The 24686-nt window shown below is 39.3% G+C and overlaps 1 protein-coding gene across 8 annotated transcripts in view; it reads right to left on the reverse strand.

Annotated features, from left to right (window-relative positions):
* Znf385b (zinc finger protein 385B) overlaps positions 1-24686 on the reverse strand; it is a 284441-nt gene that overhangs the window by 16779 nt on the left and 242976 nt on the right. For all 8 annotated transcript variants that reach the window (XM_003478507.5, XM_013142520.3, XM_023561095.2 and 5 more), the window contains one exon: positions 22713-22875. In XM_003478507.5, the coding sequence (XP_003478555.1) occupies positions 22713-22875 (163 nt within the window). The remainder of the gene's footprint in view (positions 1-22712; positions 22876-24686) is intronic.

The following is a 24686-nucleotide window of genomic DNA, read 5'->3' on the forward strand; positions in this document are numbered from 1 at the left end:
GGGAGGAGCTGAAATAATGGAGAGAACCATTTGATGAAGAATATAAAGAAAATATAGAATACATGAAACAGATTCAAAGAGATCACCAAGAAATTAAAAACTCTGTGGAAAGATGGCAAATCAGCTTGAAAGAAACTAAGGATAGATTATTCAAACTGGAGGACAGTTTTGCAATGTGGATTATGAAAGGAAAAACTTTTTAAAAATAACAAGGAATCAAGCAATAATACAAAGGCTAGAAGATGGCAAGAGGATCTACAACTTGAGAATAAAGAATGTGAATGAAGAAGCAGGGGTACAAACAAAGGAACTACAAAGGCTATTCACAGAAATAGTTAAGGAAAACTTCCCAAACATAGGAGAAGGAAATGATATTCTGATATATGAAGCATAGAGAAGTTCAGCCACCTACAACCAAAACAGAGCTACACCCAGGCATATCATAATCAAGATCCCAGAAATTCAATATAAGAACAGAATATTAAAAGCTGTTAGAGACAAGAAACAAATAACCTATAAAGGAAGGCCCATCAGAATAATGGCAGATTTCTCAACACAAACCATCAACTCAAGAAGAGCCGTGAGTGAAATATTCCATGCCCTGAAAGAAAATAATCCCCAACCCAGATTGATATACCCTGCTAAACTGTCTCTAGAAATTAATGGAGAAACAAGATGCTTCAAAGACAAAGAGGAACTTGGGAAATTTGCAACCACCAATCAACTATGCAGCAAATACTGCAGGGCATTCTAGAGAAAGAGAAAAATACTAGGATTTCAGGAACAGTGGCAGAGAGGGCTCAATGAATGGAGCAGAAAACAGAATGAAGAAGACAAGCAGACAATTGTTAGCAAAAAGGAGCATAACCGAAAGGAGGCAGAGAAGGTGGTTATAATCTCTAATATAGATGGCCTTGATACACTAAATTAAAAAAAAAAAAAGAAAAAAGAACCACACATGGAGTAGATCAGGAGGCAGGGTCCACCAAGATGCTATTTATAGGAAATATAATTAACATGGAAAAGAGTACATGGACTGAAAATCAAATATGAGAAAACAATGCTCTATGTGACAGAGAACCAGAGAATAATAGTGGAAACTAGACCAATATTTGTGGACAGGTTGGAAAGACAGGCTTTAATAGGTAAAAGAATACAATTAGAGATCAAGTCCAGGAGAGAGAAAGTTTGGAACCACTTAGGTCCCAAAAAACCAAGGGTCTTGGTCAAACACAAAAATGCACAGTGTACCCTGGGGAAGTGAAAGGGGAGGGAGAGTCTTAAAAAAGATGGCAGAAGATATTTTTAATAGTGTATCAGGATTTAAAACCCACATTACTCGCATCACTCTGCTTAGACAGATTTTATTCTTTTTTTGATAGATTTTATTCTGTCCCAGATTGTCTACTTGCATTAGATTTGAGGGCGCAGGCAGCTATCCCAAAAACATTAGGATATAGCACAGTAATCATCTTTAATTTCCTATTATCTTAATCTGGAGCCCTGTATGACTTATACTGTTTTATCATGACGGATCTTAGTTAAATCTGGTTTGTTTGATTGCTGCTTGGTATCGACAAATTTTATTCAAAACTGATAAGATTGATAGTATCAAGTCTGAGAGTATAAGCAATTACACTGAAGATGACAAGACTCTACGATACACGTTGTGGTTTAATAACTGCCTACTTTTGAAGTTTCATACTATATACAAAGTTGTGTTTTTATTAATACTGTTATGTACTGACACATTCAATCATACTATGTCTGATGATATAGCCAATTCTACTGAAGATACCAAGAGACAACACAGGAACTATGGTAGAACTCCTTGTACAATGGTCTTATATGTCTTTTTTCTTTCATGTGTTTATATGAATATGTTTTGTTTTGTTTCTCCCTCTAATATAGAAAGGATAGAAATACATGTTGAGACTCATGCATGTGTAGAATCTATAAACAGTTTATGAGAACTGATCATATGACACACGATGAAATGAACAGATATTTTGAAGAAAGAGACTCTAAAATACCCAGTGCTGATCCTGGAGTGTCACAATGTGAAACCCAGCAATAGTATTATTCTCTGTTCAGAGTGATATTAGCCTGCTTGGGTTTGTTCAATCTCAACATAATTGAAGATATGGATAACTGCATGTATGTTGAAGTGTGTAGGATTGATAACCATATTTCTAAGTTTTTGTTGGATAGTTGAACAGAACTGGTTGCAGTCTCACTGAATCTTCACTTTGTATGCACCACTTTAGTATCTTGAATAACTATTTGTAAGAGGACAATCTGTAATCATCAACTAGTGATTTCTTACTGTTTATTTTTTTCTTTGAAAGTATGTATTATTTCTATCTGTTTTCTGTTTTGTTTAGTCTTTCTTTAAATAAAAAAAAAAAAAGACAGTACAGTACCCAGTGCTGATCCCAGAGTGTCATGACGTGAAACACAGCAATATTATTATTCTTTGTTCAGAATGACTTTAGCCTGCTTTAGTTTGTTTAATCTCAACAGAAATGAAGATATGGATACCAGCATGTATGTTTAAGTGTATAGGATTGACAACCATATTACTAAGTTTTTGTTGGATAGTTTAACAAACTATTTGTAGTCTCGCTGTTTGAATTCCCATTTTATATGGTCCACTTTTGTATCTTGAACAACTATTTGTAAAATGGCAGTATGTAAACATTAACTAGTGATTTTTTTACTGTTTATTTTTTCTCTGAACGTATATATTATTTCTACCCATTTTCTGCTTTTAGTCTTTCCTTAAATAAAATTTTAAAAAAAATTTTAAAAACCCAAATTAGCTTGCTTTGATAAGGAATTCTGAAATGATTCTGTTCTGCCTTATCTCCCCACTTTCTGAATAAGAAATTAATCAGCGCCAGCCAGAGTAACTACTTCCTTGCGCAGTCTTGTGAGAAATGAAGTTGAAGAGCCCATGAAGCTCTACACCAGCCCTCCTAAAAAAAAAAAATACCCAAAAAAGCAAAGGAAAACCCTTTGCAAATTTGTTTTCAAATGAAGACTTCGTAAGTGTTTGCCTTGTTTATCTCCTCCTTATCTACACATTTGACACAGTACAGATGATAAAAACCACTAGCTGATGACAGATATTTTAAAGTTTAAGGTAGAATCCATTAAGATAACTAATGGATTTGCAAAAGGAAAAATATAAAGAAACATACAAACTGTAAGATCAACAAGCCAATTTGGGGTAATTTGGATAAAGTTCTTTGCAAAAGAAAATGTAGTAAGCGACGTAAAGATGCTAGAATCATCACTATATTGTTGGATGTACAAAGAAAGGGATATTTATTTGTAGTAAACAGGATTTCATTTGTCACAAGGAGCAAACAGAAAAGGCGATCACTGCAGATTATGGTCAGATACAATACTCAGCGTGCCTTAGTTTACTTACTAGATGTTTTCCTGAAGGGTTATATGTAGAAAGAGCTTAGAAAGTTTAGTAATAATTCAAATTCACCATTTAAAAGGCTTTTTAAAACATACCTTTGTGGGTAAATGATAACTGTGCACAATTATTATAAAATTCTATAATCCTATAGATTGATTTAAGTCAGCAGCATATGTAAATAAACATGATTAATGAAAAATACCATATCTCCGATAAAAAGGAAAAAAAGACAAAAAAAAAAAAAAGATAAATACCATATCTGGAAAAGAGAGTAATAAGTTAAACGAATGGAGATAAGTAATTACACATACAAAATATACACAGTAGTTAGCTTTCTTTTGGAAGCTGTGTCCTTCTTAAGTTCACTATCACTGCTCCAACTGTTCATTAGCAAATATTTGGTCTCCTATATCTTAGAGAAGCTGAATAAATCTGTCTCTGATGCTATGACTCCTTTATCTCTGAGGAAAAGGTCTCTGTTTCGGTTTGGGATACCTTTTAAAGCACTTCCCTCTTTCCCTTAGCTTCAGTTATTTTCTCTGTCCTGCGTTCTTTCTCTCTGTCTACATGTTTCTTTCACGTGGCTCCCTCCTGGAGCTTCTTTTCCATCTACCTTCTCTCCGGTGCTGAACCCGAGGTGGTTGTGTTAAGTGGCTCTTTCCGCCTCTTCCCTTCCATCCTTACCCTCCTATCCAAGCCAGTGGTGTCTTCGTAGTCTTCTCCTGCCATGGGCACATGGTTTTTCCTGGAACTTTTCCCACTGATGTCCACAACGCTTCCTTTGCCCAGCTTTCCTGTGGCTTTCCCAGGAGCCCATCTTGGGTCCTTCACTGGTTCCTGCTCTGTCTGCTTGAGAACTGCCAGCTCTCAGTCAAGCTCACCTTTTGTCTTCTTGGGCATTACATGATCTGATTCACATTAGTGACTTTCTCTACCACACTAACATAGCTTCCTATATTTACAGGTGAATTTTCCACCATCTTGAAAAATGTAAGACCTCTACTGTGTCTAGTTCAGTGGGGTAAACCTATGACATGCAAGCCACAGCAGGCTGTTTGTTACCACTGAGGGCTCTAAAAGGTTTGCCATCATTGCTGTAGGTGATCTATCTCCAGATACTTCATGGGTTTTCAAACTCAACATGCCTGCTATTAACTGGATGGAGCTGCTCCATATAGGGGCCCCCATACAACTAACATATTAAAACTGTCAGCAATGACTCTTGAGTTCGTCTCTCTGATCCATGAAATAATTAACAGCTAAAGCTTGATACGATCTTCTATCTTTTCTATCAGTCTTTCATCCAGAAGACATTTATTCATCATCCACTATATACTATCATCTCATTTTAGACCCTCATCTATTCTCTTTGAACTACCATAAAACTCTCTACTGATCATGCTACTTCTAATCTTTGAGCTCACCTCCTCTTTCCTTTTTTATTCTATGTTCATATAATTATTTTATGGTCAATTATAAATATTGATTTGCACTTCTACTCCAAGAATAAAGAAACTTGAATCTTGGGATTCTTTGTGAATTCATCTTTAATATATAGACAACCAGAGGTGGGCAGAGAGTCTGTGGAATTAAGGAATATCCAGTTCAAGACAGTCCACTCTATGCTACAAGTAAAAATAAAAACCCATTTACTGATAATGGCTGAATTATAACTTGAGAAATAAATACACACAAGACAGAAAAGTGTATTCACTTTTGTAAACCAATCTGCCGATTTTATGAAATATTTGTATCAATGTTACCAAGGTTATATAGTTGCAATAAATATTTAATGTTAGCTGAAGTTGAAATAGTTCTCTTAAGAATGGATCTCACTGAGGGTCCAGGGATGTGACTCAGTGGAAGAATACTTGCCTAACACATGGGAGGCCCTAGGTTTGATCTTCAGCATTGAGAAAAGGAATCTCTTTGAGATGTTCTAGCACAGAGTCAATACACAACCCTTTGTGCTAGGCCAATATTTTGAACAAATCTGTGGGTTCATCTCCTTTACTGTAACTCATAAACAGACATAGATAAATAATGTACTACCGGCAGATAAATATACAGCTAAGCCATGCACCTCAGTCAGAAAAGCTCAAGGATGAGTCAAAAGAAATTCCCACAGTGTGGTCATCCTCTTTGCACCTGCACTAGCATCTTGTTTTCTAGCAAGTTTTCTCATGGGACTATAGCTGGTCTGTTTGGAGACTCATCAGAGCTTCCTAAACCGACAACCATCTCTGCAATTTTCAATATAGTCAATTTTAAGTCATATCATACTACAGTCATCTGAGTTCTCAACAAATACATGGTTGATATGTTTATGCCTTAATGCTCTTTAAGTGCTATATCCTAGGCCATAATTTAATTTTCACACCCTTTTAGGTATTACATGTCCATTGCTGAAGGTATCATTATGATAATTTTGAGTCTTAGTGGTGGTGCCACTTAAAAACTAACTCAAATTCTTAAGATACATAACTTGACAGTGGTAGCCCAAGACTGACTTCACACACTACAAGTCCCTTGGCCCCTCATTTAGGTATCTTGTAACTAGATGCTGCGTTTAGATTGAATTTAATTTCATGTAGGCTGGTTTGTCTCCCAACTTGTTTTATTATAGGACTTCCTGTAGGAAATGCCTGACTTTAGTCATGTACTCAAGGGTGAAGTACTAGACCACTTTTGGAAAACACAGAATTTTCTATGTGGCTTGTGCTTTTCTGCAGATGGGAAAAAGAAACTGAGTACTGAAGCATAATTCCTAAAACATCAGGTAGCCAAGAACAAACAGGGAAAGTAAAGCTAGTTTAAAAAATTCTCAGAGCTGGGGGCTGGGGATTTAGCTCAGCGGCATAAGTGCCTGCCTTGCAAGCAGGTAGTCGTGAGGTCGATCCCTGGTACCGATAAAAAGGAAAAAGACAAAAAAAAAAAAAAAAATCTCAGAGCACTAAAGTATCACACCAACCTGATATATCAGGCCCCTTGCGTCCAGTGCCACACCAGCACACCTCCACCACACACCAGAGGTCCTGTGTCCTCAAGCATCATCGATCCCAACTCCTAATGAACTATGCTTATAGCTGATTTTCATGTCTTGGCCTTTAGGCTAATCTAAAAGTTGGGAAAATCATCTATAAATCAAGTGTCCCTTCACTGAATCTGAATCTGTATGTCCTTCAAGGAAAAAAAAAAAAACCCTGCAAAAATAAAAGCCCATTTATTTTAAATAAGTTAGTACTCATGACAGAAAATGAGGTGAGTGATTTAATTTTGTAAGTTGCAAACCAGCCCTGCACTGGACTCCCACCTTCTGGTTATTCTCAGCCAGGCCACCGTCCTGACCTAAGCAGTACTCTAAGGTACTGCTGTGGTTCACGCTTGCAAGCCTGTGTCAATCAGGCCTGGCCATCAGGCTTCACCTGCAGCAGGCATGGGGCTCCCTCTCAGTCATGGCCCTCTTTGTCCGAGCACTGCATGCCAACTGCTCCCACTGTGTGCATGTGCCGTTGTGCTAGGAGCGGAAGATACCAGTCTGTCACTCAGATAAGACTCCTCTCGAAAGCTGGCAGCCCACGCTCTGTCTGTACCAGTGAACTGGCACTGATATTAGTGAACTTGTCAGCTTTTCTGGGTGAGCATAAAAGAGGGCTTGTTTGCTGGAGTTTGAATCTAATGAATAGCTTTTCTCCTATTTTGTGTAGTTTTCCAGCCATTTGACTTGTACAATAGACAAATCAAATTTCAACTTCTTTAGGTTGAAAAATTGCCCCTTTTCTGACTTGTCACCAAGAGATGTGAAATAGTTTTTTCTGAGGCAGCTTTATCATCGAAAATAGAATAAGTAACTCATGTCACTCAAATCAAGTTGTTTGGGAGGTAGGTCCAGTAGGGAATCAAAAGCCAGGGAAGAAGATTAAAAACTAATTTTCTAGGTGGAATGAGGAACAGGGTCTTTTTCTTCCAAGTGAATGGCACTGTTTCAGAGGATACATAGATTCAAAAGGTACAAGCAAAGCGCTTGAATTCAGGTTCCCCCCTGTCCTCCTTCTCCACAGGAGTCAGTGAAAAGCTTAGTTGTGACAGGGCAGCCAGGGTGAGGGGCACACTGACGATGGAAAGGTCAGCCTGAGAACTAGTGGGGAAACTGAGTCTTCCTCTCTGTAGCCAGGGCAGAAAAATTACTGCCAGGAAACAGGCTCATCGCCTTAGGCCGCTCCAGGCAGACAAGCGCCAGGCTCTCAGTCTTTCTGGTCCTAACTAGGTATTTGCCTGCTCTCAGGAGATTAGGCAGACATTCTGGGGCTGGACTTCCAGGCATAAGAAAGCTATCCATCTTTTGAAAATATGTTGCTGAAAGTCGATAATACTTCCAAATTTCTAATCTAGCTTTCATCTCTAAATTCAATCTCCTGCGTTATGAAGTTGTCAAAGCCAGTTTTATATTTAAGACCTATAGGTTGCAGAAGAAAGTCTGCTGACTGTGGAAAGTCATCTTTAATTTAAAAGGCCTGAGCTTCCAAAGGGGTTTGTCTGGAGTTTCTTAACACGCTATGGCTCAGAAATAATATATATATGTTTCAGATATAATTTAGGTCTGAAATATCTCATAAAGGCCTATGCCCCAAAGATCTATGTGCCAAAGACTTGGTCCTGAGCTTGGTGCATCTGGGAGTGGTAGAGCCTTTAAGAGATCAGGTGAGAAGTCTTCAGGTCATTGGTGGTACAGTGTACCCCTGAGTGGAACAGCAGGACCCCAACCCCTTTTTTCTTGTGTCCTTCTGCTTCCCAGACAGGAAGTAAATAGCTTTGCTCTGTCACATACTCCTGCCATGATGTGCTGCCTTGGGCCAGGTCCCAAATCAACAGGGACCCTGGACCATGTACTGAAACCTCCAAATGGTGAGCCCAAATAAACTTTTCTTTTTGTGAGCTGATCATCTCAAGTGTTTGCTATTGGGATAGAAAGTTGCCTAACACAGCAATATCACTATATCAATTCTTAGGACTATAAAACTGTGGCCATTACATAATTCAGCAAGAAAGAGCTATGATATCATATTGCTTTTTGAACATCACACTACAATACAAAATATATGGCTAAGAATTTCTCTTCTCTCCTTTCTGTGCTTGTGATATATAAAGTTCACCAAGACACCAGAAGTTATCATAACATATGGACAACAGAGACAGGAAAAAAAGAATTCTTTCACATTTGATGGAAGTTTTAACCTGGCATAAATTTAAAGTATCTATGATCTTTAATGGCAAAAATGTATCTTTATTCATATATACATCTAATTGAAAATTTTTATTTTCTTCAATCATAAGTAAATGCAACAAACTTCAGTAAACTTAGCAGTAACTGTAACTCCATCAATAGAAATAGTCTTATTGAACATTGAGAGTTGTTATCAAATGCTTGAATACTGTGAGTGCTCATCACTACTTGAAAATTATGGAAGGTATCACTGCTATAGATTCTTTAGTGCATCATTACTAGACTATGATGTTATAACAAAAATTGACAGCTGTCTTTCAGTGCTTTTCTTTGTGAAATTGTTTTCCACCTTATGGATTTAAGAAAATCATTCTAAGATTAGGCTTTCCTATTTAGTCACAAGAAGCTGTGGCACCAAATGAGGTTAATAATTTCTGTGTGTCTGCCTATTATTTCATTTTGCCTTCTTTTCTATCCTAACCTATCATTTAAACCATTCATTGTCCAGTGTCCTTTCATTGCTTTAGTTATTCAGATGGGGAAGTGTCTTAGTTACTTTCTTATTGCTGGGACAAAATACACAACAGCCCTTGAAGCTGGAGACTGATCACATGTGTGGGGCTAAAGCGGGGCCAGTCCGGAAAACACAGAGCCTGAGATAAGCTATGTAAATAAGCTGTTCCAGCACCAAGAATGCAAGGGGCCCAGGCCTGCCAGGCAAACAAGTTGCTAGGAAGTGGGGTTGAAATTGACATTTTTCTTCAGGAGTGTATGGAGGGTATAAATAAATGTGCTACAGTGGCTGAGCAATTCCTTTCCTCCCATCAGGAGGATAGGGGCTCCACCTGACCCCAGCTTTGTCTCTTCTTTATTTTCTCATCCTCTCATAGTCCTCCCCCCCAAGAACCTCCAGAACTTCAGTGGCTTGTGCAACCTACAAGTTACAGGAGGAAAGGTTTATTTTAGCTCAGTTTGCAGAGGCTCAGTTCATAGTCAGCTGGCTCCATGCCATGACAGCAGTGGAAGAGGGCCATAGCAGAGGAGAAACAGTCCATGGCAGGCCAGGCAAAAAGCCAGCAGCAAGCCTCCCTTACCCTTTACATTCCATTCTGAACATGATTACTTATACCTAGAACTGGGCTAAATCAATCAGTGCCTAATCCATTTTTCATGCCCATAATCTACATGGATATATGCTAAATGCAGCCACCTCTGAAAAACCCTGCTTATAAAGCCAGTGAGCCAGGGAGACATCTAAACACAACCCATAACAGGAAGTTTTCCTCATTTATGCCCTATGAAGTACTAAGCCCTTTGATGAGAATCTGCCTCTTCTTTACCCCAAACCAAGGCCCCTGTTTGCCTGGCTAATTTTTCCCACTGACTAAGCAGAGAGACCTTAAGTACTCTGGGTAGCCTTCTCAAACTTGGACTAGATTCCTTTCTTTTCATTCATCAAGCTTGTCATTTTCTGTTCAATATCTACCCATCAGGGGAATATACTTGCATGATTTCAAGTTTGTCTAATTCACTATCATATACTCAGTATGGAGCATGATGCTGGGTATCCATTGGGGTTGCAAAAAATATGTAGAAATACTCTTCCAGGCTGGGAATGGACTCCATGTGGGTAGAGCACTTGTCTAGCATATGCAGGGCCCTGGGTTCAATATTCATTAAAAAACAAAACAAAACAAAACAAACCCACAAAGCATATGTTGTCTAGAGACTAAATAATTAATAGCTAACATGAACCACCCTTCTAATCACACACTAAGAAAAATTTTCACAGGAAGCAGGAAATAAACTACATGGGCTGAAAAGTTTCTCCACAATTACTGACATAAATGCCAGCAGGGATTTGTCAGGCAGGGCCACACTTCTCATTTGGATCACCCTCTCCTCTTTTATCTTTTGATCTAAGCGGTCAAGCCCAAATTTCTTTCTGAACAGGTGGAGAGGAGCTGAGTTGCTTCCCTATTGAATACTGCAGCTGAACATGGAGCAGCTTTTCAACTTGAGAGGTGGGCACTGATTGTATTGAATATAAGGAAAAAAGAGCCAGTTGGTGTCTTCTGAGCCTGTCCACATCCCAGGGGAAGAACCAGAGCCTTCCTCATCACATCCCGCTTAATGGCATTCGTAGGGCTGTGCTAACTCCCTGACTGCCGTACAGAGTAGTGCTACCTGGAACCACAGAGGACATGGCAGATGTGACACATAAACCAGTGGGAGGATGAGTGGAAAGCCATCACCTCCACTACCTAAGACTGCAAGGAAGACCAAAAAGGTTCTTCCACAGCTTTAAATGTCTCACGGGCCCGGCTCACTAAGCCATCCAGCCTTGATGTCCTGGAAGGATAACACAAGTGCACATAATTATTAAGAGCTAATAAACCAAGCATACAAAGACGAATGTAAGTGCAGGTCACCGTTGCATGTCAGTGTAGCACACAATGAAGGCAGAGTCTAGAAAAATGAGGGCTGCAGATTTTGTTAAATAGAAGGGCTGCTTTTAGTGGCTGCCATTTATTGAATGTCTGCTGCATAACAAGCACTGAACCAAGCACCTTACATTCATGAGCTCATGGGTGCTGACAACCAATGCCAGGAGGGTGGCATTAACACTCCTAGTGATTGTATAGATCAGGGAACAGAAGCTTCCTGACCATGATTTGGTCAAGGTTATTTGAGGTCAGTGAGAGGTGGTGCTAATCTAACTATAGGCTTATACTCTCTACTAATGTATGTTACAGGTGCAACTGAGGCACTTGGATCCTACTTTGGTTAATACATCTGCATGTATCAGGCATGTAATGATCATTCAGTCATATGATAATCAGTATTACCATTGCTGCGTCTCAGCTTGTTCTCTGCTCTGTTATTAACAGAGAAGAGCAGAGACCAGGTCATCTATAACGGAAGTTTATTTGTGGCAGTTCAGGAGTCTGGGAAGTCCAAGAATATGCTTCTGGCATGTGGTGAGGGCTTTTGTGTTGCATCATAACATGGTGGGAAGGCAAGCAAGCATATGAGAAATGGGCCTGATTCATCCCTTTTTGTTAAAATCAGGAACTCCCTCCTGTGATTCCTAATGCATTTCTGTGATTAATAACATCAATTCATTCATGAGAGCAGAGCCCTTATACTTAACTTTTAAGAGTCCCCCCCCCCCTACTACAATGGCAATTAAATTTCAACATGAGTTTTGGAGGGGACAGTCAAGCCACAGAATTCAATTTATGGTCCCCTAGACCCCATGCTCTTTTCACATACAAAATACATTCATTCCCTCCCACTTGCCTCTAAAGTCTTAACATATTCCAGCATTAACTCAAATGTTCAAAGTCCAAACTTGTCATCTAAATCAGATATGAATGAGACGTAAGGCATGATTTATCTGAAGGCAAATTCCATATAGCCATGGGCCTGTAAAATAAAAATAAATTTTCTATTTCCAAAATACAAAGTGGGCCAGACATTTCCCTTCCAAAAGGAAGACAGAGGCAAGAAGAAAGAGTAATAGGCCCCGAGTAAGTCTAAAACCCAATAGGCCAAATAGCACTAAACTCTTAAAGCTCCAGAAAAATCCTTCTTTCCCATCCTCCAAACTCCTGGGCACTCTGAGAGGGGCCTGGACTGACCCATAGCAAGGCTCAGCCTGGGCAGCAGTTCTCACAGGCTCATGCCTGAGGAGCTCCCAGGCTGGAGCTGGACCCTGTTAGCTCTGCAGTTTTGAGAGTGTTCCTACTCCCCCTGCTCCATTAGAAATCTGCTGTGCACAGGCTCTTGGGGGGCAGCTCTTCTCCTGAAAGAAGGCTCTTTCTGGACCCTTATGTAGTCCTCAGCATCCTTCTCAGTCTAGGTGAAGGAAGCCTTTTCCTACAGCTCTTCCAGTCGGCTTGTCTTAAAAGTTAGCCTGAACATCCTCCAGCGTGGTGACTGGGGCCACGGCGGGGGAGGCTGAGAAAACTGTACTGAAATGCCAGCAGCAGACGCGGGAGGCAGGTCTGGGAGTGAACCCATGAGGGGTCTTTCAGCCTGTTCCCTGAAACCATCCCGTCCTCCTACAGCTCTGGCCTGTGATGGGAGGGTCAGCCTCAAAGATCTCTAAAATGTCTCTTGGGTCTTTCTCCCACTGGCCTGATGAAAAACACCTGACTCCCTTCTAGCCAGATGAATCTCTTATAGTAAATAGTCTCTTGATCAAATCTTTATTTTTCTCTTCTAAGTACACTTTTTTTTTGGCTCTACCTTTCCAAGTTGCAAAATTTCCAAATCTACTGCTTGTTTTAATTTTGAATTCTATATTTGCTCCCACATCTCACTATCTGTGGTTAAGGATGTCGATGCAGTAGCTTGAATGCTTTTCTGCTTAGGCTCTTTGACCAGACAGCCTACCTCATCACTTTGAAATTCTGCTTTCCATAAAGTCCTAGGACTTGGGCACAATTCCACCAAGTTCACTGTAACTGTATCACTAAGATGGTATTTACTCTCATTTCTAATACCTTGTTCCTCATTTCTTTCTGAGACTTTATCAGAATGCACATCTTTCATGGAAATCTAGGCTTTTAGGATGTACCTCCAAATTCTTCCAGTCTTTACATGTCACCTGGTTCCATATTGTTAGCTATTTTTTATGGTGACACCCCCACTTCTCAACACCAAAATCTTATTCATCAGTGTTGTGCAGAGAGGCAGAACCAATATGAGATAGATATGTAGAGAGGCAAACAGATACATAGATAGACAGGTACATAGAGATTTAGTTGGGAATTTTTTTGTGTGATTATGGAGGTGGATACATCTCATGATGGGCCACCAGCAAGTTGGAGATGCTGAGATATCAGTAGCTTGATTCAGTGCAAGTCTAAGATTTCAGAAGCAGGGAAGTCAGTGCAATTCTCAGAGGGAGGTCAAAGACCTGAGAATTCAGCAGGGCTGTTGGTGTAAGTCTAGAGTCCCAAGACCAGAAAAGCAGCAGTGGGACAGTATTCAAGCTCCAGTAAAGAGAGTGAGGAAATCCTTTTCTTTTCTTTCCTTTATTTTTGTTCAGTCTAGGCTCCTTGGTTTTTTGGATGGTGCCTGCTCACGCTGAGGATCTTCTTCCACTAGCTCCTACAACATGCACCAGTCTCCTATGAAAACATTTCCAGATCCCCAGCAGTAAAGCGATATCAGTTCTCTAGGTATTTCTGAAATCTAGTCAAGTTGACACCTGAAATCAATCATCTCAGGCTGTTACAATGATTTCTTTTGCATGTAAGTCTTATATAGTATATTAGACTTAACATGACAGAAGATCATGATGGCTGACCACTACAAGGGCCAGCTGCTAACTCTCACTCATGATAAGGAGCTAAAATAAGACATGACAAGAGGACATGATGATGATGATGATGATGATGATGAAGATGATTTTAAGGGATGGATGTGGTGACCCAGGCTTATAATCCCAGCTACATGGGAGACTGAGGTAGAGAGGATTCCAGGTTTGAGGCAAGGCTGGGTAGCTTAGTGAGATCCTGTCTTAAAATAATTTTAAAAGGCTGGGGAAGTAGCGCAGTATGAATGAAGGTCCTGGGCTCAACTGCCAGTACCTCACACACAAAAAATCTATAAAAAACACCAGTAACAGGTGTATATGTATTCTAATTTACATTTTGCAAGTCTCTTTTACATTCATTTCATTTGATTCATACAACATTGCTGTGATGTCAGAAGGGCATTATTTTTATTTCAGAGATCAGATAAAGAAAGGCTCAGAGAATTTAATACCTTCCTGGAAGCCACAGCTAGTCAAAGGAGCAAAAAAGACCATAGTAAGAGGCATGTGCTGTCCAACACAGTGGCTACTTGCCACATGTGGCTACTTAGAGTCAAATTCATTAAAATAGAGTAAACCAGCATGTTCAGTTTTTCAGGAGCAAGGGCCACAGTGTGGCCAGTTACACTCACACCGGAGGACACTGATCTTAGTTTCTACAGTCGGAGTCTTCTTTAGGACTGCACTGGTCTGCAGAAATGAAGACACCAACCCATTACTGCATAGTGTTATGCCCCGTGCTCATAAAGGTGAAGCTGAGTCTCAGAGAAAGGAGTCCAGAGGAATATACTTGAGAAATTCTTCCTGAAAAGAAACTTTAACATTGACCATCCATTTAACACTGTGTGGTACCAAACTGTCAGCATCATCAGAATTTGTCTCAGAATCCCTACTCCAAAAATTTCTAGCACCTGTGCCCTGCACACAGAATTACACTTACTGAGCAACTCTTTTTCATCATCCACTCATGTCAGAAAAATATGTCACTGGAGGCCAAATCCTTTTGCAGCAAATAAGCGAAATGCTACTAAAATATAAGTAATAACCTTTGTTGAAACCCCAAGGGCATTTGTAGTTCCATATTCATAAAATTATTCTATGTGCGTACAGAGTTCTTTTATATTCCAACATAATTTTACTGCAGAAAGGTTGTAAATAGATGTAATCAAAAGAGAGGAATGCCAGTTAAAAGTAGATACCACCACGTCTGAAGAGGAAAAGTTTTTAATAATAATAGATTTAACAAAGAGAAATCCAAGGTTTTGCTTTTTAGAGTGCTTTAAAACATACACCCAGTAAATGTGAAGACAGCACATCCTTAGTAAACCACAAATCAGCTTCTACTTTTTGATGACTTTCTTTAGAAGAACACCACAAAACAGTTTTTAAAAGTAGAGAAACAAACAGTAAGTACTCAACATTATGTCTCCTACAGCAACATAGAATGCTCAGAAGTTTTCAGAAGTTAGTTTCCAGGCAATGGAAGCACTTAACTATCAAAGAATCTTCAGCCTCCCCAATGGGATGCTGTTGTCAAATTCAAGGTGCACGGGTAAGGAAGGAAGCAATTTCACCTTTTAAACTGACTCTGAAAGTCTTCTTGATGTGTGCACATCTCATGAAAACGTGTGCTTTCATACAGTGGTCTGTTCTCTTTAGACAGACAGGACTTGTTTATGTTCTACATAATCGTACCCCAGAACTTCAGACTTAAGAGGTTTGTCATAAACACCGTTAATCTATTATTTTATGAGGGATGGTAAACCTGGGCCTCTTGGATTTAGATAGATGTATGCCAGATTTATGATGGTGCTCGTTATAAATGACAGACGCAGCCAAGGGAGAAAACTATCATTTTCTTCTACTCAGCAGCACAAGGTCCTGTTCGTAGACACAGGGAAGGGAGGACAGGCGGTTAGGGAGACCTTGCTGGCTAATTGATGGAGTTCTGTGGCGGTTCCTGGAAATGAGACATTGTCATTTGGAAAATTTGACACCATTGCAACAATACATAAAAACTATGAAACGCACAGGGGAACCTACAAAGATGACTAGACAAAGTTCTGTTTTCATGTTTGGAAGAAAAATTTTTTGACACAATTGAAAATGCACTTTTGTAAGGCAACAAGGTGACCATAAAACTGAGCTGAGCTGTCCTAGGGAAATGATCCTCATCTACTGTACTGGTTGATAATGGCTTTGTGTTCACACTTGAGGAACAGTCACCATGCAGGAGCATGGCAGACTGAAAACTAAAATGAGCTGCTTCGAGGCATCCTGCGCCCTTTCCCTGCTTCTCCTGGCTTTTCTAACACTGGGATCTCAGTCTCTACAGATGGTAATCGGAATGGGGTAAACAAAACAATCTTCCTGCTCTCGATGGAAATCTTTTAGATGAGATGGCTCAAAATGCCACTTAAAGCACGGGCAGTGCCCAAGCCAACCTAACTGTACCCTCTGGGAGGCAGGGCAAGGCTTGCGCCATATTGGCAGTGTTGTTTCCCAACGTAAACCTCTCTCCCAGGGAGCATATTTGTCTATAGACACGTGAAGTGTGCAGTTGTCAGGCTGGAGCTTTGGAAACACGTTTTGTTTTCCATTTACCCAAAATGAGTGCTTTTATTCAAATTTGCCCTTGGAAAACTTTCTAACTTCTTTGTTCTATTACAGTTAAATATCACACTACCGCCCAGGAACTTAAAGTGTATCAGTAAAACAAAGTCTCATTGCCACGGCACCTGTCAAAAATGTCAACAGTCAGCAACCAATGAAGCTATCTGGAAGTAATACACGGTTCTACTCACTAAGTGCGAAACGAAGTCATTCAGTGGGCCCAATCTGCCCACTGGAATACTAGCGTTCATTCCTCTAAATCAGAGAACTCTAGAAGTATCAGGAATAATGGGATAAGCGTGGATCCCTAACTTCCTGTTCATTTCTGACGCTACTGTGATTTGAGTTGTGCAGTCTTTTATAAGCTGTTTAATCTTTCCAAGACCCAGGATCTTCACTGACACCATATTTCTGGGAGCAGCTTAAGTGCGGTGACTATATATTAATCATTGTATCCCTAATATCCACACAGTAAAACAAAACAAAGCAAAACTCCCATTAGATTAGAAAGCCCTTTGAGGGCATGAAAATATCTTTCTGCTCATTGTTGTACTCCAATATCTTGTAAAATATGCACATATACTGTGCTATAGTGTAGACCAGCAGTGGCAAACCTGTGGCACGCGTGTTATTGAAGTTTTTTTTAAAGACAAAAGATGTAACATAGAGTTGTTTTTTTAAACTAAAACCTCAGTATTGAGGTTGAATTGCAGTGTTGGCACTTTTGATAAGTAAGTGGGTTTTGCACTGCAGTTTGGACACTCGTCTCTAAAAGGTTTGCCATCCCTGTTCATTGAGTGAATTAGCAGAGATCGGTTTTTGCATGAATAAAAGATGGATATGAGTTTCAGCCCTGCCTATCACAGTGTTGTGGAGGGAATCGACTGAAAAAATACATGCATGCACATTTTGTGAAGTGAAAAAATTTAAGGTGCTTCTACTGTTACATTTCTAGTCAAACATGCTAATTCCATCATGTTTGCTTTTAATTACATTTGCCTATGTATCAGTGGTATTTTAAATCATTCCCTATGCTTTCTTCTGTTTAGAAAGCAACTGACTAAAAGCTGTTCAGCTCTAAATAGCCTTATGTACTAAATAGCCTTATGTAAAAACATATTCTTTTCTATTATGCCTTCTAGTTAATATTTGGTTAACCCAGTAATAAATGTCAGACATATGGAATGTTAGCTTGACTATCACAATATTTTATTACTAGGTTGACTATCACAATAGGTTGTTATATTTGAGAAAAGAAGTTTTTCAAAGACTCTGCATTTTTTGAGCCTGTTAGGAGTTGTTAAGTGATATCACAAAAGAGCTTTCTATCTGGTGTATGGTGCATATTATTCCAGGATGTGTACTGTTGTATGGAATTTTGACACTTGAACTCCAGGGAGAAATTTGGGTACAGTGTCTGGCCAATACATTCCAGGCTTCTTCCTGAAGCTGCCTAATGCTTGCTGTGTTTTGACCCCAATTCTCCCAAAGCACATTTTCCTCCCTCTCGCTGTGTTTCAGATTCTTCCTGATGCATCACTAAAAGTTGGGGCAGATCCTAGGAGACCTACGGCTATTACTTTTTGACCCCAACTTCTGAAAAGTAAATAGGACAGCTATTCTTCTTAGTCTCTCCTTAATGAAAATATTTAATTAAAAATCCTATAGCTACAATTCCTTATAATAAAATAAATTTCTGCTCTTGTAGTTTAAACCCATTTTGTTTACTGACTTGAGAGAAAAAATAAGACCCAGAGAGCCTGCCGTGATAGCCTGAGAATCTTAGGTATGTTCCTTCCATTGTGACAAGTCTCTTTGTATTGCACAGCTCCAGATACAACATGAGCCAAATTATGTCTCCAAATGTAACATAAAAGAGAGAAATGGTTGTCTCAAGTGTCAAAATAGCAGGGAAGAAGGCTTCCCTGGCTCTTGGAAGACTTTTAGATGGCGACTCGGAGTAAACAATGTGAGCTCTTGAGCCGCGCTGAGAGGTCACCTGGGGGCCTCCGGCTCTTTGCCAGCTACTCTGAAATCAGACCTCACCTTGAATGGGGCTCAGTGAATCTCAGGATGTGCTCTCCCAGAATACCTGGTTCTTCTCCTCAAAACCTGCTGTCATTCCACAAGACTCTTGCGCTAAGGCTGTTGATGCTAAAATATGAGACTGCAAGTTGAATTAGTGAATCCTATGGATGTTGTGACTGCTTAAATATTTGCAATTTGGAGCTCAGACACTGAGTAACATTTTTACTTTTCACTCAGAAATCTAGGAATTATATAGATAATACTGAAGCTCACTTTAAGGAGCTCTTTATTCAGAAGCAAGAGGCCAATGCTAGGGCTTTCCAGTGCCCCGAGATGTGTTAGGGAGCTGTCCTTTTCACCAGGACTGCTCCTCTCAGCTGGCTGGCTTGGCAGAGGGGCTGTGTGGGCTCTGAACACTTCCGACACTTACTGCCGTGGTCCAGCATTCCTCTTCCCACCTATTTCTTTGCTGAATTCCACCTAGAACTTCCATGGAGGACTGGTGTTGTGTTCTCTGCTTTTCTAAAATCAGTTTTTTTTTACAGCCTATGCCAACAAAAACCTGTAACTCTGACATAGCTGTAGGAGCTTTTCATGGGTTTAGAAATACATTACAAGCTATTTGTTTAGACCAGATTCCCATCTGATCAAAGCGTCTACTTTTCCAACTTGAGTATCCTATAAAACACATGAGAATTCTTCTCTAGCAGCTATCTTCCATTGAAGGTGACAAAAGACATATATCTATGTCTTTACCAAATATAATCCACTAGATTTTTAAACAGTATCATCTTTCAACAACTTTGCTGTTGCTTTTGTGGAAATAATGAACATATAACATATAAAATAGATCATTATTATTAATACTTATATAAAACAAAGGAATTTATGTAAAGCTTATATGATACTTACATAAACCATGAGTTAAAAAATTAATTACACAGAACCTAGGCATAGTAGTGCACACCGTCATCCCAGCACTCTGAAGGCTGAGGCAGGGGGATCATTGTGAGTTTGAGACCAGCCTGGGTTACAAAGCGTGTACAAGGCCAACCTGAACTATATAGTGAGACCCTGTCTAAAAAAAGACCAAAAAATTCTTTTTTGAGGTAATATGGAAAACAAGCTACCTCCAAATACAAGTGACTTCCAGTATTTCTAGTCTAAATATGAATAGCCTCATAATGAGTGAGGCCAACACTGCTGGACCACAGGTACTGTGGGGGACGGCAGAGGGTGCCATGCTGCAGACCCCCACAAACTGCTAACCGGATGCTGGGGTTGTGAATTTTTAAAAAATCTCTCCCTACTCTCATCCTCAGGATTCTTTTAGATCTTACTTGTTTCCTTGTTTAAACCACAGTTGTCCTTAATCCTATTGGGCACCAGTTAGTTGCTCTTGGGGCAAATGTAACAATTAAAGCCCCTCAGATTCACGGGACATCTACTAGCTCTACAGCTTTAAAGAAAAGCCTCCTCTAAATTTGACTTCAATCTATAATCACCGGGCACCTTGTAGGTACACAGGATGCTGTGATTTTAGCCCAGGCTCCTTTACTTGGATTTTCTATTTCCATATTGCTCTTTTCTTGATTCTATGCTTAGTTGATGGCTTTTTCATACTTCTTTTCTGCTTTTTGCTTTTATTACTATCCTTAGAGCAAACCCAATTCACAAATAAACATATAACTTAAGTGAAACACTGCACACATTCAGGAATGTTTTTAGTACCTACCAGCTGTTTGGTTAGGTCAAGCCACAAAATAAACTGAAAGAATGGTGTGGTGCCCACCTGCATTATTTTATTTTTTTATTTTTAAGTTCTGCTGGAGATGTCTGCCTGGCAAGCACAAGGTCCTGAGTTCAATTTGTGGTACCAAAGAAAAAAATCATCTTTTTGCAGCATATTGTTTCATAGAAGCAGCAATATTCTGTAGAAAATGAAACTAATCAGGCAGGAGGTGATTAGGAATCCTGCTCTTTCAAACAGTAGGCAACATTCAGCAAACAACTGCCTCAACATTTACCTTTCCACGCTTTGCAGTTCTGTCCAAATGAAGACAATATGTGACACTAATATCTGTCTGTGGGCTAAAGACTGATAAGAATATATGTGCATAAATGTGCAAAGGCCTAATGTAAGAATCCCTTACTTACTATCTGTTTATCACATAACATGATTTAGTAATTCTGTCCCATCAAGAATAAAAAACCTCTGTTACAAAATTTGTCTGCTCACGCCTTCTAGGTTGCAGTGCTTTTGAAATCAGCCCCTATGGGACCCACTCGGTAATGGCCCTTTCTTGGATAATCCTCTGAACAAGTTCCTGACTGTTCTTTTTCTCAAAGGCCCTACAAAGCCATGGGGGAGCATCCTTAAGCATCTGCTTCAAATGCTACAAGGATTGCGAAGAGCAGAAGATTGTTCCCTGCAATGGAGAGGTCCCCAAAGAGTGTCAAGCATAGGAAAAGGGACATGTCCTTTTCTTGTCCTAGATCAGACATAGCTTCTGAATTAGGCACAGAAACAAGCAGACATGTCTATCAGGGGTCATAACAAGCAGATGGGAGCCTACTGAACAGCCATGAGTTTTTTTTTTTTTTTTTTAAGTTCATTCCACTGAATAAATCTACTCAGAAACATTGGAAATTCTGTCTTCAAAGAAATGTAGACTCTTTTTATGTGTTTGTGTGTTTTTGAGACAGGGTCTTGTATGCAGTTCAGGCTGGCTTGGACTCACTTTGTAGCCCAGGTTGGTATTGAACTTGCAGTGATCCTTCTCCCTCAGCCTCCCGAGTGCTGGGAATGTACAAGTGTGCCACCATGCCCGGCTAAGAAATGTGGACTCTTTAAAGAGTCACTTCCAAGCTGGGCATGGTAGCACAAGACTATAATCCTAACACTCTGAGAAGCTGAGACAGAAGGTTGCAAATCCTAGTCCAAACTGGGCAACTCAGCAAGACCCTGTCTCAAAATAAAAATTAAAAAGACTGATGATATAGTTAATATGAATGCCCTGTACTTCAAAAAAAGGAAGAAAAAAAAGGTCATTCTGTTAGTAGCCTATTTCTGTTTACATTTAAAGTGCTATTAATTGATTCATAACTTTGTAAATAGTCATCTTAAAAAGGAGAAAAGAAGGAATGGAAAAGAAAAAAGATATATATTTGTATATATACTTAAGATACCTAAGATGATTATACTACTAATTCTATTAGTTCTTGAAACAAAACAGTCAACACTCATAGGGTTAGATCAATTTTGCATGTTTATATCTGGTAATCTGAGTAACTATTTTGAAGATAACTATGCAAAATAACAACCTTTGTTAAGTTCTCACCACCTTATTTTGAAACCTATATTATTATTGTTTTGGATTTTCTTGTTATTGGTATTTATTAGTCTCTTTTATTTCTTTTTTTTTCTTGTATTTTTTGTTTTGTTTTATATTTCCCTCTTTAAAATAAAATAAAAATAAATAAAATAGAAGTAAATAGTCCCCTTAAAATCTTTGAGCTCATTTGTAACTGAGAGGAAATCTATAAAAATACTTCAAAAAATCAGATCTTTTCTATTATTTTACACCTTTCCAGATCCACTTAGTGATACTACGTTTTCAGAAAACCTCACTCTTTTGCCCTTCAATCTTCCTTTGCTAGAGTAAGAGAATATAAAATGTCTATGATAAACAACTTTAAGAATTCCTTCACTGAAAAAGTTCACAGTGCATACCAAACACAGGAAGTATAAGAAGGAATAGTATCTCAGTTTTTCCCGATTTTTGTTTACATACATTGGGACCAAGTAGCCTCCACTTATTTTCATGCATATATACTTATATATACATATTTATATACACATATAGACATATTTAAATGTGTATATTATTTCACAACATGGAATGGCAACATATCAAATGCTTCGATTCTGTGCAGACATATAACCCTTCCCATGAAGGAAACATATTAATATTACAAAAACAAATCATGGAGAGTCACATGCAGGGGCTGAGGGCAGGAGAACAGGGCTGGGGCAGGGAAATGGGGGGAAACGAAGGATGTAAAGAACGAAAAGTGTCATTGACCTGATTTGTCAGAGCTGTTGCCTGTGATTGCAGTGATGGAGCAGCTGGGATTAGCCTTTGCGCTGTCCTTGGAAGAAACCATTTTGGGTTTATTTTTCGTTGCCTCTAGTGCTTTGACCTTCTTGGCATGTTTACTTCCTTTGTAGTGGGCCTCGGCCTGGCTCTACAAAGGAGAACAAATCAGGCTCATTTTTTTGCTACTTAGAAAACATCACAATGGATGATCATGCAGGAAAAAGATACATTCAATCATAGCATCACGGACATTTACGACTCAGTGCTCAACTATGTTTTTGGCATTTAACGAAGCGGTAGACCAGCATTTAAGAAGTCTTAGCATATCAGACCCTTCTGTACAACACTAGACATTACATGACTGGACAACAGAATTAGGGGAAAATGGTGACAACGGTAAGCTTTGTCATCGGTGCCCTCCCTCCACTGTCAACTTGGATTATTTTTCAGGCTTCTGTCTGTCACCAACTGCTTTGGCTGTCCTGCGTGAGCATGCAGGCAGTGGAGAGATGACCTTCCACAAACATTGACCTCTGGCGAAAACCCTTTCTGCCTTGTATCTAATATTCTCTGAGATCTGCTCTGAGACCAGCTGGTATGACAAGACATGTTGCGTAGAAATGACACTGTTTTCGAGATATCCATATGTACTTCATGCATCATTTTGATGATTCCAGTTCCAAGAATTATATACTGGGTGTCACAAAGGAACTCAGGATCTTAGCTCTGACAATGGTACTAAAGTCAAAGCAGTTAGTGTTAAATTTATTTACACACAAATATGCAGAACTGTGATTTCAACACTAGATCAAAAGGAGAAAATGAACAAGATGAAAGACAAAACAAATTACAACAAACTTAGAAAACATTAGTCAATTTCCTGACACTTGGAAAATTCCCCCTCTGCCTAACCAAGGTTTTAATTTTTTAGGTGTCCAGTATTAATGTATGCAGCAACAAAAGAATCTAAGCAAATCCACTGGAATTTTATCGTCAGTAGACTGAAAAAAAGTAAACATGCATTTTGTCAACAACAAAACAAGATAAACAAAACAAGATAATACAAGATATGGTATCTTGCCTGTTATAAAAGTGAATGGGTGATAAAGGTAATATAAAATGAGATGAGGTTTTGTTAGAGGCTTTCTAAAGCAATGATAGTTTTTAATAATCATGTTAGTGTTCTTTATTTGGCTGTACATGTTTGAAGATGGTGCAGCCGAGGATACTTCACACTTACACACCTGAGGTAACATGTGTAGAGCAGAGCCGTACATATACAGGGGTGAGTTAAAACAGAAAGCATGTATGCTATGGGAGATCCAAGACAAGAATAAAAGGAACCAGAGAGGGATGATATTAGTGAGGAATTCTAAGTAAGACTGAAGAAAAGGATACACATGAATTAGTAGACAAAAGTACATTTCTGGTGAGAAAATTTGAGCCTACAGAAAGTATAAATGTTTCAGGACCAGAACCCAAGTGGGAAAGGCTAGAGATGGGTTTATATATAGACCTACTGGTAGAATATCTTCAACAAAACGCCAAGGAAACTGATGGGCTGCCTGTGGAGCAAGATATCAAGTTTGCAAGCAACTGTTTGTTGCTATAAATTTCAAATTGGGGGGATTTCTACAACAGCTACTTACTAGCTGTGTTTTGGTTGAATATGAAAGAGAAGAGTAAGGCAGTTGGGAAAATACATATGAACATAACAAGAATTCTGAATTACACTATTATTGATTTCTCAGGTGTTATTAATCCTGCTGCCCAGGGCTTAAATGGAACCATTACACAGCTAACTACTAGGGAGAAAGCACGGCTCTGACATACCACGAATGCACTAAGCCACCCCAGGCTGATTTTTGTGGTACATTTGCTGCCTCACTGATTGTCTCGCTCCAGCTCACCAGGCACTTGTTGGTTGCTACCTTTGGACACCTACTAGTCATACTTGGT

Source organism: Cavia porcellus, unplaced genomic scaffold, assembly GCF_034190915.1.
Source record: "Cavia porcellus strain 051 isolate PalLab524CR breed Dunkin Hartley unplaced genomic scaffold, mCavPor4.1 scaffold_12, whole genome shotgun sequence".
NCBI lineage: Eukaryota > Metazoa > Chordata > Mammalia > Rodentia > Caviidae > Cavia > Cavia porcellus.